This window comes from Anabrus simplex, chromosome 2 (assembly GCF_040414725.1).
Source record: "Anabrus simplex isolate iqAnaSimp1 chromosome 2, ASM4041472v1, whole genome shotgun sequence".
NCBI classification, from domain to species: Eukaryota; Metazoa; Arthropoda; class Insecta; order Orthoptera; family Tettigoniidae; genus Anabrus; species Anabrus simplex.
Genome location: NC_090266.1, coordinates 337,318,663 through 337,343,011, shown reverse-complemented (window position 1 = coordinate 337,343,011; position 24,349 = coordinate 337,318,663). Strand labels below are relative to the sequence as shown.

The 24,349-nt window shown below is 37.1% G+C and overlaps 1 protein-coding gene across 1 annotated transcript in view; it reads right to left on the bottom strand.

The window, feature by feature from the left end:
• Positions 1-24,349, bottom strand: part of LOC136862808 (ERI1 exoribonuclease 3) — a 208,644-nt gene that overhangs the window by 63,604 nt on the left and 120,691 nt on the right. Inside the window, exon 4 of the mRNA XM_067139068.2 lies at positions 7,720-7,816. Coding sequence (XP_066995169.1) covers positions 7,720-7,816 — 97 coding nt within the window. The remainder of the gene's footprint in view (positions 1-7,719; positions 7,817-24,349) is intronic.

The window sequence follows — 24,349 nt, the reverse complement described above, 5'->3', positions numbered from 1 at the left end:
AGGTTTATTCAATCTCAGTAGACTACGAGCCAAGACCAAACTTTCCACTACATCCATCATTGAACTTCAGTATGCTGATGACAATGTTGTTCTTGCAAACTCTGAACATGATTTACAAGCAATCTTAAATGCATTTGATGAAGCTTATACAAGTATTGGCCTAAGCCTTAACATCCAAGAGACTCAGATCCTTTACCAGCCTGCTCCCAACTCCATTTACGTATGCCCTACAATCACAGTCCAAGGCAAAGTTCTGAAGAACACAGAACAGTTCCCATACCTTGGCAGCCATCTCTCAGCAAATGCAAATCATGATGATGAGATTCAACACAGTCTCAAATGTGCTAGTATGGTTTTTGGTCGTCTTCAGGTAAGGGTCTTTGATAATCATAATATCAGCACTCAGACCAAGCTTTATGTGTACAAAGCTACAGTTATACCATCTCTTACATATGGATGTGAAACGTGGACTACCTACAGGAGGCACATACGATGCCTGGAAAAATACCATCAACGTTGCCTGAGAAGGATCCTGAGGGTGAAATGGCAAGATTGATGCACTAACATCAGTGTTCTGGAAGAAGTAAACTCCACTAGCATTGAGGCCATGATTATCAAGCACCAACTTCGCTGGACAGGCCACATCGTTCGCAATCCTGAATTCCGTCTCCCAAAACAAATTATGCACTCCCAGCTAAAGGATGGTCGTAGAAAACTTGGAAGACCACAAAAGCGTTACAAAGATGCACTAAAAACCAACATGGAAAAGTGTCAAATGAAAACTAACAACTGGGAAGCTACGGCACATAACCGCACGGTCTGGCGTTGCAATGTCTGGGAAGGAACTCAGCGCTTCCAGCAAGAAAGGCGGAGAACAGAAATTGACAAGCGCAATGCAAGAAGACAACGTCAGCTCATGAAGAAAAACCAAACTATACAGCCAGTACCTAACAGAACAAATGTGTCAAAAATGTGGAAAAATCTGCCGTTCTAGGACTGGCCTCTACAGTCACTTAAGATCTCACAAAAACTAAGTTCTTCAGGAAGACAATCATACTCGTTTATGAGGGATAGCCCATCACTGTGTGGTTACAACACACAAAGCTTACGGTGAGATCTCTCTATCTCGGTGATGTATCCTTCAGCTCACTTCAGATAAATTTACTCGTAAGTGACAACAGATGCAAGGGCTTCATGTTTATCACAAAATACGATAACTTAAATATTCTTCCGCAGCATAAAATAGCAGCCTTTGCTGGCAGGATCTAGTGTTTACAGTGCACTATGTCTTCTGGTATGGGCTAGAGCAATTTTGTTACTTTCATTGATCTGTCTCTGTCTTATCCTTGGCTTTGACAATATGAAAGTGACTGAGGTATGAGCGAAGCTAGTAATGCCATTCCTTCCGCAGCCAGTCCCCGCTATGAATGGTGTGAAAATGTTGCTCATAGGGTCGGTTGGTGCATGCATTTCAGTGGGCTTGGCAGACTGATATGTAATAGCAACTTCTGGCTCAGTGAGAAAAGCAACGGGAAACTACCTCACTCCTCATTTCCCTAGTACGCCTCTTCAGTGATGCCTAGGCCATCTATGACAGCTGATGGCAGAGCTGTTGAGGATCCAACCAGCCTTAGGGCTGAAGACTGAACATACAATAGCATAAAATAGAGAATGCTGAATGACCTATTCATATGATTTCTTAAAATCAGGTAGTTTGGGTTGCTGTTTACGGAAGTCAGGATTGTGTTCAGAGTTGGCGGTTCATCTCTAAAATAGAATTCATGAACAATGCACAGTATTCTACTTCTGACAAAATCACCGTATTTAAAGGGCCTGGAATTACTGCAAATTAACTTTTTCCCTACCCGCTTCTTGCTGGGACTCTGGAGTGGCCCTTCGCTGGATTCCTTCCTTATTTTGAAGACGGAAGACCTCGAAATTCCTAAACACTTTGTGGCTTCGTCTACTACCCAGCTTACACTTTGTCCTGGATCCATTGTTTTCAAATATAAACATGTATTAAGCACCATTTGCTGTTCCTTTCTCCTGACAACTTCACCACTTCTCCTTTTCACATGTTCAGCCATAATTTAAATGTATTACTCGCTGATTGATTATATAAAATACTAAACAGACAAAAACAACACATGATACAACCAAAAGCAATCCAATACACGAAAAACTAAACAATATATTTATAACAAAACACTATGCGCCCCAGAAAGACTCACTTCAATCTGCCAAATATCTCTCTTACATAAGCAATCACTGTAACAAGTGACACACGCAAAACGGGAAACATGTTGCACTGACTTCACCAACGACGGTTCACAGTAGTTAAGCTGAGTTATTACACGTGTTGACAACTGTACACACTTCCGCACTACACGCTGAAATGTGACGCGCAATGCGACAAGCATGGCCGGCTGTTCCGTGTACTGAACCGCATATGCAATGCTTGTTTCATAAGAAAAATTATAATTTTGATAGGAATTCATTATAATTCTCATATACATGTAGAACTCAAGTGCATAACACCAATAGAAGTAAAAGTCCGTAAGACCTGTAGTCTTTTCTTAACACTGGATGCTCTATAGTACTTTATTGCTTTCAATGCCTCTATCTGCAATACAGTCCAAAACAGCTCTTCAATCTCATTCTAGACCATCTCCTAGGCCTCTTCCCAGTCTCTGTATTCATGAATGTTCTCTTTAGTATTCTCTCTTGCAGCATTCTCATCATGTCTGTCAATTTTGTCCATAGCAAAATCCTTGGGACACCGTCATATGCATTTTCAATATCTAGAAACGTTACTACCATGTCCTTTCCATATTCCCAATACCTTTCCATTATTTCATAGGTTATAAACTTCATGGTTCTGATCCGTATTGAATTGTAAGTACAATATAATTATTAAATTAATGTAGTAATGGTCCACCTCCTTCTGTTTTGCATTGTGTTGTTCTGTTTCTCAGCCATCTTTTCCAAGCTGGTTTCTTCCTTTTAACTATATCTTTTACCCTGCCATTCCACCAGGGCATTTCTTGATCTTCCTTCCTGATACTCTTCCACAGGTCTTTTCTGCAGACTCCACCATGACTGTTTTAAAGTATATTCTTCTCTGACCCTCCCGATGTCTTCCTTAGATATACTTGTTTTATTGTGTGTCTGGAACTCTTCATTTATTTCTTCCTCCTGCAATTTCCACACTCTTAGCTTTCTCTGCCTAATATCAGTCATCTTTTGCATCTTTCCCATCTTTAACTTAGCTATCGCAACTCTGTGATCTCCTTCGAAAGATTCACTTGGGAGGGCTGTTACATCTACCAACATTTTCCTGTTACCTTTCTCGAAAAAATGTAATCTATCTGAGTTTTGATTTTGTTATCCTAACTATATCTTTTTATCTTCTTACTGTTTTTCTTTCGAAACCATGTGTTACCAATGATCAGCTCATTTCTTCTACAAAAGTCTACCAAAATATCTCCAGCCTTGTTTCTCTTCCCATATCCAAATGGACCTATAATCTCTTCATCTCCTTTTCTTTCCTGACCTACTTGGGCATTCATGTCTCCTATAATCACAACTTGTTTGTCCTGTATATGGCCTTCCAGATATTCAAGGTATTCCTCTAGATCTGTATCTGTACTTCCTGTTTGTGGAGCATACCTTCGAATTATATCTGTAACACCAGTTTTAAGTCTCAGTCTGACCTTAATCAACCTGTCATTTATGATTTCCACCAATTCTAGGTATTTCTTTAGGTCTTTTCTAATTATGAGACCTACACCATTTTTGGCTTCTCTTCCTCCACTGTAGTATAAGGTGTATCCTTTCTTTAGTTTCCTCTCACCTTTTCCTTTCCATTTGGTCACAATGATTCCCAGCAATCAATCAATCAATCAATCAATCAATCAATCAATCAATCAATCAATCAAGATCTGCATTCAGGGCAGTCACCCAGGTGGCAGATTCCCTATCTATGGTTTTCCTAGCCTTTTCTTATATGATCGCAAAGAAATTGGAAAATTATTGAACATTTCCCTTGGTAAGTTATTCCAATTCCCAACTCCCCTTCCAATAAATGAATATTTGCCCCAATTTGAACGCTTGAATTCCAACTTTATCACCATATTGTGATCTTTCCTACTTTTAAAGACACCACTCAAATTTATTCCTCTACTGATGTCCTCCCACGCCATCTCTCCACCGACAGCTCGGAACATACCACTTAGTTCAACAATGATAAAGGTGTTTTAATTTATTCCACCTATTCAATACTTATATTATCACGTATAGTTGTTACATAATTAAATTCTTAGTTACATGGGACATGTTTCGCCCTCAATTAAGGGCATCTTCAGCCTAAATACAATAATCGAAAATACAACTAAATTAAAAGTGGACGTTAAATACAATCATCAAAAATACAACTAAAATAAAAAGTGAAAGTTAAAAGTTTAGTCTGTTCTTAAAATTCAGAACAATAAAATTGTGAAAAATGATAAAATAAAAAGATGCTAATGGAAAACTGTCTTATGATTAAACTATAATCTTGTCAGAGACTAAAACTTCTATTAAAATTCGAATTAAAACAGTTCATATAAAATATTGGAAAATCAAAGTGGTAGTAATAAAAAGCCAACGACGTGAGGGCGTGTACACAAGCATAAACTTGATTGTCATGGATACAATCTTTTCAAGGCCGTTGATGAAATTCGTAGTAAGTAAGGCAGAAGCATCTATTGAAAAATTGTAAGAGGCCGTTAGCACCGGTAGGTAATAAAATGGCTGAATCCTTGCCAGAAAATGTCAACAGATGCAGAAATAAGTTTTATGTAAGTGGAAGTTGTTATTTCTTAACTACTGTTGAGTTGGTTGCTGCCCGTCTGTTGGCTCTAAGTCTGGTGTTATAACTGTTGTAACTGTTATAACACCAGACTTAGAGCCAACAGACGGGCAGCAACCAACTCAACAGTAGTTAAGAAATAACAACTTCCACTTACATAAAACTTATTTCTGCATCTGTTGACATTTTCTGGCAAGGATTCAGCCATTTTATTACCTACCGGTGCTAACGGCCTCTTACAATTTTTCAATAGATGCTTCTGCCTTACTTACTACGAATTTCATCAACGGCCTTGAAAAGATTGTATCCATGACAATCAAGTTTATGCTTGTGTACACGCCCTCATGTCGTTGGCTTTTTATTACTACCACTTTGATTTTCCAATATTTTATATGAACTGTTTTAATTCGAATTTTAATAGAAGTTTTAGTCTCTGACAAGATTATAGTTTAATCATAAGACAGTTTTCCATTAGCATCTTTTTATTTTATCATTTTTCACAATTTTATTGTTCTGAATTTTAAGAACAGACTAAACTTTTAACTTCCACTTTTTATTTTAGTTGTATTTTTGATGATTGTATTTAACGTCCACTTTTAATTTAGTTGTATTTTTGATTATTGTATTTAGGCTGAAGATGCCCTTAATTGAGGGCGAAACATGTCCCATGTAACTAAGAATTTAATTATGTAACAACTATACGTGATAATATAAGTATTGAATAGGTGGAATAAATTAAAACACCTTTATCATTGTTGAACTGTTAAATTTTCAATACGGACCTAAAATGAGGTTTATAACATGTAACATACCACTTAATCGAGCAGCTCGTCTCCTTTCTCCCAAGTCTTCCCAGCCCAAACTTTGCAACATTTTTGTAACACTACTCTTTTGTCGGAAATCACCCAGAACAAATAGAGCTGCTTTTCTTTGGATTTTTTCTAGTTCTTGAATCAAGTAATCCTGGTAAGGGTCCCATACACTGGAACCATACTCCAGTTAGGGTCTTACCAGAGACTTATATGCCTTCTCCTTTACATCCTTACTACAACTCCTAAATACCCTCATAACCATGTGCAGAGATCTGTACCCTTTATTGACAATCATATTTATGTGATTACCCCAATGAAGGTCTTTTCTTATATTAACACCTAGGTACTTACAATGATCCCCAAAAAGAACTTTCACCCCATCAACACAGTAATTAAAACTGAGAGGACTTTTCCTATCTGTGAAACTCACAACCTGACTTTTAACCCCGTTTATCATCATACCATTGCCCACCGTCCATCTCACAACACTATCGAGGTCACCCTACAGCTGCTCACAATCCTGTAACTTATTTATTACTCTGTACAGAATAACATCATCTGCAAACAGCTTTATCTCTGATTCCACTTCTTTACACATATCATTGATATATATAAGAAAACATAATGGTCCAATAATACTGCCTTGAGAAATTCCCCTCTTAATTATTACAGGGTCAGATAACGCTTCGCCTACTCTAATTCTCCGAGTTCTATTTTCTAGAAATATAGCCACCCATTCAGTCACTCTGTTTTCTAGTCCAATAGCACTCGTTTTTGCCAGTAGTCTCCCATGATCTAACCTATCAAATGCCTTAGATAGGTCAATCGCAATACAGTCCATTTGGCCTCCTGAATCCAGGATATCTGCTATATCTTGCTGAAATCCTACAAGTTGAGCTTCAGTGGAATAACCTTTCCTAAACCCAAACTGGCTTCTGTCAAACCAGTTATTAATTTTGCAAACATGTCTTAATACAATCAGAAAAAATGCTTTCCCAAAGCTTACATGCAATGCATGTCAAACTTACTGGCCTGTAATTTTCAGCTTTATGTCTATCACCCTTTCCTTTATACACAGGGGCTACTATAGCAACTTTCCATTCATTTGGTATAGCTCCTTCACCCAATCAATAATTAAATAAGTACTTCAGATATGGTACTATATCCCAACCCATTGCCTTTAGTATATCCCCAGAAATCTTATCAATTCCAGCTGCTTTTCTAGTTTTCAACTTTTGTATCTTTTGTATCTTTGTCAAAAATAAAATCTACATTTCTTCCACTTTCCCTGTTAGTATCACTACATTGATGGTTGCTATCTTGATGTATTTGGTTGCTGGTCGCCCATATATGCTTATGAATTCCCTCCCATAAAACAACAACCAAAAATATCTGATCACACTAACCTAACCAAAAAGCTTACTTTTACATGACTGATGATATCATGATCACACCCACAGGACCTCTATTTTTACATGTAATCCAGCCACAAAGATGTGACTTTTCATTTCAAAAATCCTGCATGCATTATCTGGGATCTGAACTGTGGTCACCAAGGTAAGAAGCCAGCAACGATGTCACTCAGCTATCATACTCCATCACCCTACCAAATATTTAATGACTGCAGATACATATTCAAACACATGAATTCACATGTAGGACTTACATGACAATATATTACTTCCACTCACTTATACCAGGACCCTCTTTCATTTCTCATGTTTGTTTCAGCAGCTCATAATGTTATTCATTTTACCCTTGAAACAGTATAAGTCAAATATGCATATAATAGCACTTGAATGGGAAAGGGAGAAAGTGGGTTCGAATCCCACAGTTGGCAGCCCTGAAGATGGTTTTCCGTGGTTACCCATTTTTACACCAGGCTGTTTCTTAATTAAGGCCACGGCCACTTCCTTCCAACTCCTAGGCCTTTTCTATCCCATCGTTGCCATAAGACCTACCTGTGTTGATGCGACGTAAAGCCACTAGCAAAAAAAGGGGTAGGGAAATGTTTCCATACAAGATTCAAATAAGTGGGTGAGTTGGTAGATTACCTACCTATTCCACTGTGTAGTCTACCTATATGAGGTAATCCTAGAATCTCCAACATGTGCATGAGATTCCTAGGAAAAATGCCTGTTGCGGTGAAGAAAATCTGAAATGTAAACATTTAAAAATATTACATATAATAAGTTGCTTCCATATCAAAAATACTGAAAATATGCAGGATTTATGATATTCAGCACAAAAATATAGAACTTTGAAGTTATATATTAAGAAAATCAAAATGGAAGAAACAAATAAATAACAAAACCAGCACATACTAAAAAAATGCAGAAGAGAATATCACAGTAAGGAGCTAGGTATTAGTTTACTTTCACACAACTTTAAAGTAAAGTAAAAGTAAAGTAAAGTAAAGTAAAGTAAAGTAAACAACAGTAAAGAAACTAACTAACCTAACCCCATGGCACTACAGCCCTGAAGGGCCTTGGCGTACCAAGCGACCACTGCTCAGCCCGAAGGCCTGCAGATTAAGAAGTGTCATGTGGCCAGCATGACGAATCCTCTCGGCCGCTATTCTTGGCTCTCTAGACCGGGGCCACTATCTCACCGTCAGATAGTTCCTCAATTCTAATCATGTAGGTTGAGTGGACCTTGAACCAACCCTCAAATCGAGGGAAAAATCCCTGACCTGGCTGGGAATCGAACCTGGGGCCTCCGGGTAAGAGGCAGGCATGCTACCCCTACACCACGGGGCCAGCCCAGTAAAGAAACTACAGTTTTAATTTCATATAAAAGGAATCAAATTAGGGAAAAGAAGTATGATCACCACACCTTTCTCATAAGGACTGAAAAAATTAAAAACCTACAACCTGTTTTCCAGTCACTGACCGGGTCAGGGATGGAATGAATGAAGCAGATATAGGCTATTAGTACGATGGGGTCGCCACTCCCAAAGTGATTTATTAATGAATGACAGATGCTATGGAGAATGGAGAATGGAGAGTGTTGCTGGAATGAAAGATGACAGGGAAAACCGAAGTACCCGGAGAAAAACCTGTCCCGCCTCCGCTTTGTCCAGCACAAATCTCACATGGAGTGACCGGGATTTGAACCACGGTATCCAGCGGTGAGAGGCCGACGCGCTGCCGTCTGAGCCACGGAGGCTTTTCTCATAAGGACTACAAAAGTTAATTATGTTTTTTTAAATTATGTTTTTGTTGTATAATACTGATTAGGTATTGTTAGCCAGTGCTTAGTTATGTATTTCTGATACTTAATTAATCATTATTTTGTTTCCGTTAAGAGCACAAGAACAGTGAATACCAATGTTCCCCATGTAGGGAAAGCTTAGATTCTATGTTTACATGTGAGGAAAACAGAGCATACATCTAGAATCCACAAGGAGAGTGAAAGGCATTTAAATACAGTTTTTATCCAATAGTAGAATTAAGTAAATAATAATAATAATAATAATAATAATAATAATAATAATAATAATAATAATAATAATAATAATAATAATAATAATAACAATAATAACAATAATAATAATAATCATAATAATAATAATAATAATAATAATAATTATCAGGAAATATTCATCAAATGAGAAAGACTACTAATGAGTAAACTGATTTTAAAGTACAGTAATACAATTACCAAACAAGCTGGCTACGTGGTTTGGGACACGTAGCTGTGAGCTGCCATTCAGGTGATAGTTGGTTCGAGCCCCACTGTCAGCAGCCTTGAAGATGGTTTCCTGTGGTTTCCCATTTTCACAACAGGCAAATGCTGGGACTACAAATTAACTAAGGCCACAGTTGCTTCCTTCCCAGTCCTAGCCTTTCCTATCCCATCATCACCACAAGGCCTGTCTGTGTAGTTGCGACATAAAACAAATAGGATAAAAAAAAAGGTAATACAATTTCTACAGTATGTGGCAACCATGTAGGTCAAGTATGCAATCTCAGCATACAGGTTTTCATATGAATACTGATATCTGCAAAGTAGTCTGCTCATACTAACCCATCATTCTTCTTACCAGGCCCACCTTTGTTATAGGCCTACAGAGCAAAGGTTATGATTGCTTTAAGAGACATCTTTTGTTTTTTTTTATTCTAAAGAGAATATGGAATTGTTAATTCTGGAACAATAACACTAGCCTGCAGTAATTTCCCAGTTTTGGTGACAATAGGTGGTTTATATGGAAAACTACAACAATTTCACCATAACAGGTACAGATTTTGTATAATTAAATATATTTTATACATATCTATGTTCAAGATTTAATGTAAATTTTTGGAAATTTGAAAACATTTGATCATGTTTCAAAATTTTTTGCCCAGCATCAAGATACGTGATCAACGCTAATATTAGTGTGTATAATTCAATGAAAAAACAGGAATGCTTTATAATGTACCATTTACAAGATATCAACAAAAACAATATTCTAAAATTCTTATATTATGCAAATTTACAGAAATATGAAGATAATTTTGTTGCATCAAAAAAAAAATTGCCAGTCAGAACTATTGGCAGAATACATAAGGGTATTATGACTTACTATCTGGAAAAAATTAGGGGTAAGACACCCCTAGCACCCCCCAGGTGAAAATAAATTACAAACTCAATTGGATTTATTGAATGCTTTGCAAACTTTAGAGTGTATTACATAATAACAAATAGAAAAAGCTTACCTATGCAGAGAATATTTTCGTGAATCGAAACACCCGTATCACCCTCAGTTCTGTATCTTTGGCCAACCATATGTTTGAAATTCTTGGGGGATAAGGTGATTTGACAACACAAGACCAACACAGTGAAGGGAAGTAATAAATCTGTCAGCACTGATAACACTGAAGGGAAGAATGCCAAAACATGTTAGCTCATTAAAAAAAAGTTGAGGAGAGACAGGATATACACAGTTCTTGGATAAATGTATCTTAGTGTAGTACCACCATAGTCTTTTAGTTGGATTTCTTTTCTCAGTGTTGTCAGAGTTTAATATTATCTGATTTTTTTAGTGTTCCTTAGTGTTAAGTATAGTGATATGTTAATATAATATGGCTTCAATCTCTGCAGCACCAGGAAGGCAGTGTGGGAACAACCCACATAATTTCTGTTATATATGTGATCCATAGTTGTTATGGAGGCAGAAACATATTATTACACCTTTATTAAGAATGTGCACCTTGCGAATTTCAAAGTTAAGCTTGGAGATCACGACAAACAGTGTGTGCTGCATACTATATGTAAACATATTTTGAAGGACTAAGACAGTGGTTTAGTGGAAAACAGAAATCTATGCAGTTTGGAATTCCCACAATTAGGCATGAACCAAAATATGATTGCTATTTCTGTCTGTGCAATATATCAGGTACAACAAAATTAATAAATCAAAAATAAAATATCCCAAAGGCTTAGAATCAACTATTAGGCCTGTGCGACACAGTCCAGATATTCCCTTTCCAGTGCCACAAAAGCAACTAGATGATGTGGAGCAATCAAGTTCATCTGAGTTTACAGAACGTTTTGAAGTGGATGAGGATTTCTCCCCACCCACTTCAGGAGACAAACCACAGCTTTTTACTCGGGCAGAGCTGAACGATTTTGTGTATAACTTACATCTTACCAAGGAAAAGAGTGAGATTACAAGATCGAGATTGAAGGAAAATAAAATGCTGGCACCAGGAGTGGTCTTTAGTTGGTACAGGAACCGAAAGGAAGAATTCTGTTAAGTTTTCAAAATGGAAAATCAGGTAGTTTATTGCTGTGATATATCAGGTTTAATTCTTCAGTTTGGTGGTGAAAATTATTATAGTAATGACTGGCATTTATTTATCTATGCATTGAAGAGAAGCCTGAAAGCCTTGTCACTTCATAGTAGAACCCAATTTCCTTTGATTCCTCAAAGAAACTTACGAAAATTTTCAGTTGATTCTAGAAAAATGAACTACCAGGAACATCAGCGGTTATTATTATTATTATTATTATTATTATTATTATTATTATTATTATTAACATATACATCACAATTGGGAAATATACCGGTGGCAACTGTTGCTTACGGTAATATAATAATGAAGCAAACGTAAAACTTGCTTAACATTACAACTCCGTCATATACAAATTCACACGTACCTTAAGTAATTCAACATTTTTACACTAACAATATTATCTACAGGTAATCACTATCTTGCTAGCCCAGCAAGCAGGTTATACAAAATTTCTTACCTTTTTGTCTCAATGGGATAGCAGAAGTAGAGATAAACACAGGGCAATGACAAAGTGGCCTAAGATGGAAAGTTTAACTCTTGGAGAGGAAAATGAAATTCATGCTAGTCTGGTTATCCTAAAAAATACTACTTCCCTCTTGCATATCAAACTTGGGATCATTAAGCAGTTTGTAAAAGCACTGGACAAATGTGGTATGTGCTTTGAATATTTAACATCTAAGTTATTAATTTCATTATACATCCGAATTGATGGTATAACAGTTGCAATTATAAACTGAGATTTCCCATCTAATTAATACTTAATATCTTTTAATGTATACATGCACATTAAAAATACATTAATACAGTTCCAGTTTCAATCTCCTAGAGGTCATCTTCAGCTGAAGAACATAAAAAGCATAAAACAACAAATACACCAATTTAATACATTACTTATTCTAAGATGACTTATTATGATTTTTGGTATTAATAATAAAATGTGCATGATGACATATTAAAAATAGTAATATTTCATGTCTATAATTCCCTTCACTTGCAGTGTTCATGTATTTTAAAATTTTTTAAATAATAGATCATCTTCCACTTTGAGGTGGGTCAGTTATAAATAATCCAATTATGCCGTACTGTGAATAAAATTGGTTAAAACATGTCCATTTCTTAATTATATAATTTAATGAAGTGGAGTTAAAATTGTATCATATTCTGAGGACATTGTTGGATGCGCTTGTGAACAGTTGGCTGTTGAGAGAGCTCTTGCATTATTGTAGTGATAAAGTAGTTAAAACCTATTGAAATTGTTTAAATTTTATATGTGTGTTCCATTTAGTGCTATTTATATATTGGTGTTAAGTGCTTGATGGTAGAAATTGGGAGTAGTGATATTTATTTGAATTTTATAACAAGTAATACATTTGATGTTCAGTAGATTAAGTTTTCTAGGTTAAGTACGCTAGCTAGGTGTACTTTGTTTGAATTTTAGGTTTAGGAAATACTTTAGATAATAATATTAACTTTTAAAACAATATTTTTAAATATCTGTAGGTTCGTTGGTATAATACTTACAAAGGCAGATTATCATAAGGAGTTGTAACTCATTGTAAATTCCACCACAACTTTTCCAATATTTCGTACAGATATCCGTTCAAACTATCATGAAAGTAATAATTTATTAAAGTAAATAACATGATTCGCCTGTAAACTTCGATTTAAAAAGAAGTTAAAGAGAATACACGGTAATTTCACTGGATAATTACGGTACCTAACAGTTTTTTGATTGTTGACGATTCTATTAGAATTGTTGACAATTGTTGCTACATGCACATGGTAGTTGTGTAAATAAATACTATATCACCTGATTAATATATTCTGATAATTTCTAGTCTTAGTTCCCTACATACTTTGTACCTTCCACCTTCGTTTATTCACCGAGTAAAAGTTAATAATCAAATTCCTATATCCCAATAATATTGCAGTTCAAGCCCCCAGCGTAGTTTTGACAGAAATTATTGTAGACAACCTCTTATTTTTCAGCATTTAAGGACACTTTTATTCTCTGTCCTGCGTAGTAGGGAAAGTAATAGTAATCCACCAGCGGTAAAAATTCATATAACCACATGTCAGCTGAGAATAGTAGTGTAAATACAGTATACTTAGATAGTACCGTATCTTGCCTGCTATATTCGTGTGTATCTTTCATGTGAACCTATTAGAGCATAGTACTAATAATAACCTGTCTAAGCATTTAGCTTTGTTCGTAATCTTTGAGTACAGTAGTTCTTGCAAATTTCAACCTTGCAATTTTCATTTTTGTTTGTGCTTACTAGTGACATACGGTACCGGTATTGTAATTAGGATACGTCGGAACGTAGTTTAAAGTTATTGTAGTGTACTGTACAGTAATATACGAGTAATACCTTATTAGAATTTGGCGTGCTTATTTTATTATTGTAAAATATTTGTGTAGTACCGGTATAGTAGAGGTATCCGTAGAAACTCTCTTACTAAAATTCTGTTGTTGTAATTAGGATAGGCTTAATTGCAGTTCAGATTTGTGTAATTCTTGTATATTCCTTTCAGTATTCAGTCATTAACAGCAGTTTTTATCCTGTTAGGATGTTGTAGGATAAAAATAGAGTTCGACTAAGTAGTATTGTAGTGTAGTCGTATATCAATTACCTTATTGTCATGTGATCTTTGAGTACTATCCCAGACAATATATCCTTCCGTTCATTTTTTTGCACATAAGTTATTTTATTTTTCCCTTTATTTTGATTTTTTTTCCCATAAAGAATGGCTAAGGAGTGCAAGTGTAGGGACTGTGGATGTGGCGAGGCATTGAGAGGTATGAGAGAGGAGTTTGAGAGTTTGAGGGAGATAATTAGGATTCTCACAGAAGACAGGAAGGAAGATAGGCCTCCCTCAAACAATGTACAGGTTACAGTAGGTGTACAAGAGGGAGAGGAAGGAAAGGGGGGAGTTGTATAAGACAGGTGGTCTAATGTTCCAAGGGGAAGGAGATTGCAGGCTAAGGGCTCTATTCAGGATCAGAATTCAGGACAGGTGTCTGTGCAAAATCAGTACGAGCCACTACAGGTAAAGCAACACAGGGAAGATGAGGAATTAGGAACTGTTGCTAAGATGTATCGAAGTAGGAGAAAGGGAAAAGGTAGGAAAGGGAAATATAGAGTAGAGGATAGGAAAAGACAGGTGGAACAGGGTCATGGGAAGGAGAAAAGGGAGGAGGAATTAGCTTCTGCAGCTATCAGGAAAGATAGGGCTGACCAGCAGGGGAGAGGATCAAATGAGGTGGGTAGGGTTGAGGCTCTGGTCATGGGGGATTCCATCGTTAGACATGTGGGGAAAGTGTGTGGAGGAAAGGGAACCAGGGTAGAGTGTTATCCAGGAATTAGGTTGAGGGAGATGTTGAGGAAAGTAGAAGAGAGGGAGGAGGGGAAGGAGAAGGTGGTGGTGTTTCACGTTGATACCAACAACGTAAGGCAAGCTGATATAAGTACCAACATAGTTAGGGATGTGTGGGATCTGGTAAATGCAGCATGGGTGAAGTTTAAGGAAGCGGAGATTGTCATCAGTGGAATTCTGTATAGGAGGGATACTGACTGGAAGGTGATTGGGGATTTAAATGAGACTATGGAGTGGGTATGTGGGAAACTGGGAGCGAAATTTCTAGATCCTAATGGGTGGGGAGGAGATAAGGATCTGCGCTCAGATGGCCTTCACTTAAACCGCAGTGGTACATATAAGTTAGGAAATTTGTTTAGAAGGGTTATAGGGAGGTACAATCAGGAAAACGGGGTGGTCAAGGGAGCGGTGATAAGGGAACAGTGAAATGGAAATCTAGTAGGGATGACATTAAAATGTTAGTGCACAACTGTAGAACTATTGCAAGTAAGGAATAGAATTAAGTAATTCAATAGATACATATTTACCAGATGTTGTAATAGGAGTTGAATCATGGCTGAGAAATGATATAATGGATGCTGAAATTTTCTCACGGAACTGGAGAGAGTATCGTAGAGATAGGATAGGAATGGTGGGAGGGGGAAAATTCACTCTGGTGAAAGATGAATTTGTAAGCTACGAAAAAGTTAAAGATGAAAAACATGAAATTCTAGGTGTAAGGCTCATTTTTAAAGATAATTGGCAACTTGATGTCTTTGGAGTGTACAGACCAGGAACGGGTAGCGCTGACACAGATTCAGAATTATTTGATAAGATAATCAGCTATGAGGGAAACGATATGGAAAGGAATGGGATCATAGCAGGGGATCTGAATTTACCAAATGTCAATTGGGAAGGAAATGCGAACGACAGGAAGCATGACCAACAAATGGCAAATAAGTTAATATGGGAAGGACAGCTGATTCAGAAAGTGATGGAACCAACCAGAGGGAAAAATATTTTGGATGTGGTGCTGATAAAACCAGATGAGCTCTATAGGGAAACTGAAGTAATAGATGGTATTAGTGATCATGAAGCTGTTTTTGTGGTAGTTAAAAATAAATGTGATAGAAAGGAAGGTCTTAAAAGTAGGACTGTTAGGCAGTACCATATGGCTGATAAAGCAGGTATGAGGCAGTTTCTAAAAAGTAACTATGATCGGTGGAAAACGGTAAATAAAAATGTAAACAGACTCTGGGATGGGTTTAAAGAAATTGTTGAGGAATGCGAAAACAGGTTTGTACCTTTAAGGGTGGTAAGGAATGGTAAAGTCCCACCTTATTATAATAGAGAAATAAAGAGACTAAGAAGGAGGTGCAGACTGGAAAGAAATAGAGTTAGAAATGGCTGTGGAAGTAAGGAGAAATTGAAGGAACTTACTAGAAAATTGAATCTAGCAAAGAAGGCAGCTAAGGATAACATGATGGCAAGCATAATTGGCAGTCATACAAATTTTAGTGAAAAATGGAAGGGTATGTATAGGTATTTTAAGTCAGAAACAGGTTCCAAGAAGGACATTCCAGGAATAATTAATGAACAAGGGGAGTGTGTATGTGAGGATCTTCAAAAGGCAGAAGTATTCAGTCAGCAGTATGTAAAGATTGTTGGTTACAAGGATAATGTCGAGATAGAGGAAGAGACTAAGGCCAATGAAGTAATAAAATTTACGTATGATAACAATGACATTTACAATAAGATACAAAAGTTGAAAACTAGAAAAGCGGCTGGAATTGATCAGATTTCTGGGGATATACTAAAGACAATGGGTTGGGATATAGTACCATATCTGAAGTACTTATTTGATTATTGTTTGGTTGAAAGAGCCCCTGTGTATAAAGGAAAGGGTAATAGCTACGGGCTTTACGTCGCACTGACACAGATAGGTCTTATGGCGACGATGGGATAGGAAAGGCCTAGGAGTTGGAAGGAAGCGGCCGTGGCCTTAATTAAGGTACAGCCCCAGCATTTGCCTGGTGTGAAAATGGGAAACCACGGAAAACCATTTTCAGGGCTGCCGATAGTGGGATTCGAACCTACTATCTCCCGGATGCAAGCTCACAGCCGCGCGCCTCTATGCGCACGGCCAACTCGCCCGGTGTTTGTGAAATTAATAACTGTTTTGATAGAAGGCAGTTCGGTTTTAGGAAAGGTTATTCCACTGAAGCTCAACTTGTGGAATTCCAGCAAGATATAGTAGATATCTTGGATTCAGGAGGTCAAATGGACTGTATTGCGATTGACCTGTCTAAAGCATTTGATAGGATGGATCATGGGAGACTACTGGCAAAAATGACTGCAATTGGACTAGACAAAAGAGTGACTGAAGGTGTTGCTATATTTCTAGAAAATAGATCTCAGCGAATTAGAATAGGCAAAGCTTTATCTGACCCTGTAATAATTAAGTGGGGAATTCCTCAAGGCAGTATTATTGGACCTTTATGTTTTCTTTTATATATCAATGATAGGTGTAAAGAAGTGGAATCAGAGATAAGGCTGTTTGCAGATGATGTTATTCTGTACAGAGTAACATATAAGTTACGAGATCGTGAGCGATTGCAGGGTGACCTCGATAGTGTTGTGAGATGGACGGTGGGCAATGGTATGTTGATAAACCGGGTTTAAATTCAGGTTGCGAGTTTCACAAATAGGAAAAGTCCTCTCAGTTTTTAATTACTGCGTTGATGGGGTGAAAGCTCCTTTTGGGGATCATTGTAAGTATCTAGGTGTTAATATAAGGAAAGATCTTTATTGGGGTAATCATAGACGGGATTGTAAATAAAGGGTACAGATCTCTGCACACGGTTATGAGGGTGTTTAGGGGTTGTATTAATGATGTAAAGGAGAGGGCAAATAAGTCTCTGGTAAGACCCCAAATAGAGTATGGTTCCATTGTATGGGACCTTCACTAGGATTACTTGATTCGAGAACTGGAAAAAATCCAAAGAAAAGCAGCTCGATTTGTTCTGGGTGATTTCCAACAAAAGAGTAGCGTTACAAATATGTTGCAAAGTTTGGGCTGGGAAGAACTGGGAGAAAGAAGACGAGCTGCTCGACTAAGTGGTATGTCACAGCAATTATAATAAGTATTTCTTATCCAACTACTCAATACAAATTACCTTTATTGGTATTTCCATTTTTATACAATTAATTCTTCTAAGGGACATGTTTCGTTCTTATAAAGAGCATCTTCAGCTATTAATTTAAATCTTAAAATGATGTTCGTGAACAGTTGTAAACATATTAAAAAGACAACTGTCAAAATTAAAATTACAATAGTCTAAAAATCTAATTACATCACATCTAAAAAACAACTCTAAAACACTTCAAAAACGTGATAATATGAACATTTAAAATTATCACAATGTCCATTCAAAACCTTGTGTCTGAAACTATTATTGAATCTTCATCTTAAAAACAGTAGTAAATGTTATTCTATAAAAACCGCACCAAGGTGAACATCATTCTTACGGAAAAACGAAAATTAAAATGCAACTTATGTGACATAGTATTTCCAGAATGTAAGTTAAAATAAAGTGCCCACAAGCTAAATTGTGAAAACACAATGATTCATATACCGGGAGGTACACCTCTACGCTGCACATTTAAACCTTGCGCCAATTAGAACTCCTCTACAGGAGAAACACTGAACATGGAACCAGACCTCCTTAAACTTTTACTCAGAAGATGTCACTACCTTAATTTTGTGATTGTGGAGTTTCCAGGACTCTGTGAATTTCAACTTTTGTTTTCCATTGATCAAGAAGTGTGGACATTCTCTCATAGATGTCACTGCTAAAAAACTATCATCATACACCCTGGTGCGAAGTGAAGGAACTTTTCTTGAAGAAATTTTGTATTTATAAGTTTTTTCTTTACTAAATTTCGTTCATTCATTTGTCGGTTGGTAATATTTATCTTTTCATTCCGCCAGTTTTGAATCCAGCCAATCGCTAATTTTTGTAATTAATTCCCGACGAATCCTGGATTTCTTCTTCAACTTTGAGTGTAAATTTTGTATGGTCCAATAAAATTGAGAGGGTGTAGCTTGATTATTCATGAAAGGTCTCAAACCTTCGCCGAGAGTTTATAAACTGCAGATTTTCACGTCTCTTGCCCATTTGATCAACATCTAAGTGTGTGTATGTGAAGCAGGAGGCGGGAGGTGCCTCTTTCATCAGGCAGCAGTTCTTCAGCAAGGTAATGGCCGTTTAAAATCTTTATTTCTTGCTAGCTCCGCAGTTTAACCCGAGGGATAGGTCCAAAACTTTAATATGTAACCTACTTCTCTAAAAAGGGGCTGCCTGGGCGAGGTGGTAAAGACATGCTCGGTTCACCCGGAAGGACGTGGACTCGAATCCCCGTCAGGAAGTCGTAAAATTTAAGAAACGAGATTTCCACTTCCGGAGGTGCATATGGCCCTGAGGTTCACTCAGCCTACCCCAAAAATGAGTACCAGGTTAATTCCTGGGGGCAAAGGCGGCCAGGCATAGAGCTAGCCACTCTACCCCATCACGTGCCGAGGTTAACAATGGTGGCAGCCTTTACCTTCCACTCCTCCAAGGGCCTTCATGGCCTGTACGGAGGTGACTTTGCTTTGCTTACTTTTCTAAAATGTAAGTTCTGCTGGCTAATGTGAAAATTTCATAAAATCTGTAACCGTAATTCGAGGATAGAGAGTGATTTACCCTCTCGAGCTCCCCTTCATATTGGTTTGAGGTGACTACGTTTTGTTAACTGGTTTTCTTCCTTTTTATGTCTTAAATTATTCTTATACGAGTCACCTCCATAGTTTGGAAATAGCCCCTGTTTCATCGGCCTAGTGCCTTTTAGGTTTTAAGAATGCATATTTAGCAGTGCAAGTACAAGCCTCCATTCAATTTGGTGTTTCGGGCCATTTACTTAACCTGTTCTTTTTCTGCTAAGGCCCAGTAGGTTGGGTACAAGATACCCCGGTTTCATTTTTGTAAGTTGTGCCTTGATGGCAAGTAATTGTAAAGTCTGATATTGCCTTGAATAGGCTTGAAAAACTGAGAGCGTATCAGCTCTTTTCAAGTGTGGTAACTGTGCCTCTGGGAGGCTTAATATTTGAAGTTGGGAGCAAGTGCTCCAGGGACTAGGGGTTTTCTGCCCTTGTGTAAAATAGTAATCTTTTGTAAGGTTGAGCTGAGAGCTCAGGAAATGTAAAGCGAGGGGCTGGAAGCCCGGATTACCAAACTGTCACTAAATTTTGGATGTACTTGCCTTGTATAAACTTTGTCATTGTACCTGGTATGTTACTGTTATCTCACCTAGTGAAAAGTTGTTAAAGTTTTGTTGTTGTTGTTGAGTGTTGAAATTCAAAAAAATATAACCTTTGTTAAAGTTTTAAATTAACTTTGATTTTGTACTTAGACCCATTCACTCCGGCACCTTCTTTCGCCTCTGCTGGTCCACCAAACCTCGGCAACAATCCATATTGCTTTAAACATAACAGGCAGGACATGGAACAAATGCAGGAGTCAAATGTGGGCTCTAGTTGAAAATAATGTTTAACTTGTTTACAAATGTAGGTCGTAAGCATGCGTCATGTTGCACAAATTTGCGAGGTATAGAACGTCGTACTTGACCTCCGACCAATTTTGTACAGATAGTGGTATCTGTAAAGAAGAAAGGGGGAAATTTAATATTGTGTCTGTTAGGTCATCAGCCCAGAGGCTGGTTGGATCCTCAAATAGCACCACCAAAGATTATGTGGTTATAAGGAAACCGCAAAAACCAATGGCAGCACTAAAATAAGGCGTACTAGGCAAGACGAGCAGTGAGGTAGTTTTGCCATTGCTTTCCTCACTGGGTCAGAAAGTGCTATTGCAGCATGACTGATCCTATGAGCAACACCTTTCATAACACTCAGATGCACTAGTCGCGTTCCGAATGTCATTACTCAGGACCACCCATACCGCAGCAGCTTCCATATTGTCACAGCCATGGATGAGACAGGGACTTCGGTGAAAGCTACACTTTACTCTGGCCTGTGCCAAGGGATGGATACAAAAGTACTGTATCCATCAACAAATGGCAGCAGGCAAAATTTAATATTATGACAAAATATAATAACACGCTCCCGTCACTCGCAAGAATGCCCCGCCTATACCGCCAATGACGTATAAGGGTCTGCCTATCTCCTCTCCCCTGCCAGATTCACCATTACCTTTTATCCCCTCTCCAAACGTTAAACAAACTCCTGTCATTCGTAAAAGAGCCCCTCCTATACCGCAATGATGCAGAAATATCCGCCCATCCCCTCTCCCACTCTAGGTTCTCCACCATCTCTATCACACAAATACAATACTAGGAGCTGAACTGGCAGACAAGTTAGCAACTCCAAATCAGCAGGAGATACCTATCATCTCAATATTAACAAGTAAGTTTCCTTTTAAATGTGATCAGTTAGGAAAGTCACACACACTCATAATATTAAATTTCCCCCTTTCTTCTTTACAGATTCCACTATCTGTACAAAATTGGTCGGAGGTCAAGTATGACCTTCTGGCTGTCTGTTAGGTCATCAGCCCAGAGGCTGGTTGGATCCTCAAATAGCACCACCAAAGGTTATGCGGTTATAAGGAAACCCCAAAAACCAATGCAGCACCAAAATGAGGCATACTAGGCAAGATGAGGAGTGAGGTAGTTTGCCAGGTTTTCCTCACTGGGTCAGAAAGTACTATTGCAGCACAACTGACCCTATGAGCAGCACCTTTCATAACACTCAGATGCAGCAGTCATGCTTCGAATGTCATTACTCAGCACTACCCATTCCCCAGTAACTTCCATATTGTCACAGCCAAGGATGTTGACTGGGACTTCGGTGGAAGCTACATTTTACTCTGGCCTGTGCCAAGAGATGGATGCGAAAGTACTGTATCCATCAAGAAATGACAGCAGGCAGTATGACCTTCTATACCTAGCAAATTTGCGTAACATGACGCATGCTTACGACCTACATTTGTAAATAAGTTAACTCTTTCCGGTCTAACTGTGAGCATAGCTCGCAGCGGCTGAAATTACGATCAGGCCGCGCTGCGAGCATAGCCCGTAATAAGCTTTGACAATTCACTATAAATCGAGAACGAACTATGCACGCGTTCTGGTGGTTACATCATGTTTCTTCATGTATTAGTTACAAGAGTATTTAATCAGATGGCAGTATTATATGTCTAAGTCAGAGAATTTACAATATTTTCGATCAACATGCATCAGTAGATGTTGTCACTCAGTGAGCTCTAAGACATGGCTTCTCGCTGCAAACATGCGCTTGACGAAAGTGATATTTTCGATATTTTATGATATATTATAAGTGTATGCGCAAATGAACATATTACTGACGTATGAATTCGAAACAACTTCTTACATTTCATTATGATTGGAGTTCGTTTTGCGGCCTAGCGCATGTTCCCGCGTATTTCAAATTTGCGTGTGAACACGTAAGATTGTCTACATATTAGTAAAGTTGTCTGTTTAGAAGACTGTATTTTCTCTTTCTCAGAAGTCTTTTGTGGTAAATGGAACAATATTTTTACATTTGAGTAAATTTTGACAAAATTTATCGATTAAAATAAAATTTTATGAGAGCTCCTATTTTCATGATTGTAATTATTACTATTATTATTGAAAAATTATTATTTTTAAATCATACTCGTTTTGAAATGCAATGCACATTTTATATTACCAAAATAGGGTAAATATAACAGTATTTCAGAAAACTGTACTTGCTTAGTTATCCGTCAAACATTTTTTCCATTCGCGAAAAAAGTATAATATATTAACAATTTTAAAATCTCAAGTGATAGCCGACAGAATACAAACAGCGTTTTTCAAAACTACATGCTCAAACAAGCACAAAGAAAAAATAATCTTGCAAATATCTCCTACAGGTACAGAGATATTATGTTTTAAATATCTTTAAAAATGCCCAGTCCAGAACATTTGTTAGAGAAATTAAGGCCCAAAATGGAATGGGTTAAACATTATTTTCAACTAGAGCCCACATTTTACTCCTGCATTCATTCTATGTCCTGCCTGTTATGTTTAAAGCAATATGTATCATTGTGTTTTCACAATTTAGCTTGTGGGCACTTTATTTTTAACTTACATTCTGGAAATACTACGTCACATAAGTTGCATTTTAATTTTCGTTTTTCCGTAAGAATGATGTTCACCTTGGTGCGGTTTTTATAGAATAACATTTACTACTGTTTTTAAGATGAAGATTCAATAATAGTTTCAGACACAAGGTTTTGAATGGACATTGTGATAATTTTAAATGTTCATATTATCACGTTTTTGAAGTGTTTTAAAGTTGTTTTTTAGATGTGATGTAATTAGATTTTTAGACTACTGTAATTTTAATTTTGACTATTGTCTTTTTAATATGTTTACAACTGTTCACGAACATCATTTTAAGATTTAAATTAATAGCTGAAGATACTCTTTATAAGAGCAAAACATGCCCCTTAGAAGAATTAATTGTTTAAAAATGTAAACACCAATAAAGGTGATTTGTATTGCATAGGTGGATAAGAAATACTTATTATAATTGCTGTGATCAACATCATTCAATACGGAACAAACATGAGGATAATGACCTGTAATAAGTGGTATGTTCCGAGCTGTCAGCGGAGAGATGACATGGAATGACATTAGTAGACGTAGACAAATAAGTTTGAGTGGCATCTTTAAAAGTAGGAAAGATCACAATATGAAGATAAAGTTGGAATTCAAGAGGACAAATTGGGGCAAATATCATTTATAGGAAGGGGAGTTAGGGATTGGAATAACTCATCAAGGGAGATGTTCAATAAATTTCCAATTCCTTTGAAATAATTTAAGAAAAAGCTAGAAAAACAACAGATAGGGAATCTGCCACCTGGGCAACTGCCCTAAATACAGATCAGTATTGAATGATTGATTGATTGATTGATTGATTGATTGATATGCGAGGGTTTGTTTAGGCTTTTTATTTTTTGTTGTTTTTGAAATAGCCAAAAATTACAAAAATGAAGTTCTTAATTTTGTGAATACACATAGAAAATAGCTAACGTATTCAAAAAGCAAGGTTTTAAAATAGCATTCAGGACAAGCACATTACAAAAATAAATTAGTAAATGCAATCTAAATAAAAAAGACCACTTCTCTAAATCAGGAATATATGAACTCAAATGCCAAGAACCAAATTGTAATGCCACATACATCAGCCAAACAAAACATAATTTCCCACACTAGGTACAAAGAGAACACAAACACAATTAGGCACACATTACACTGCCCACCACTTCACAGACATCAGCACAGGTCTTAAAATATTTAACAGAAAAAATAACTTAAAATTTTTAAATATAAAATGGTTATCAGATATTTACATTGCAAACATAACCAACCTAAATAACCTCAACAATCACACGCACCTAACAGATTCCCTACTCTTACCCTACTTAGTTAAATCGACCATCAGTAAA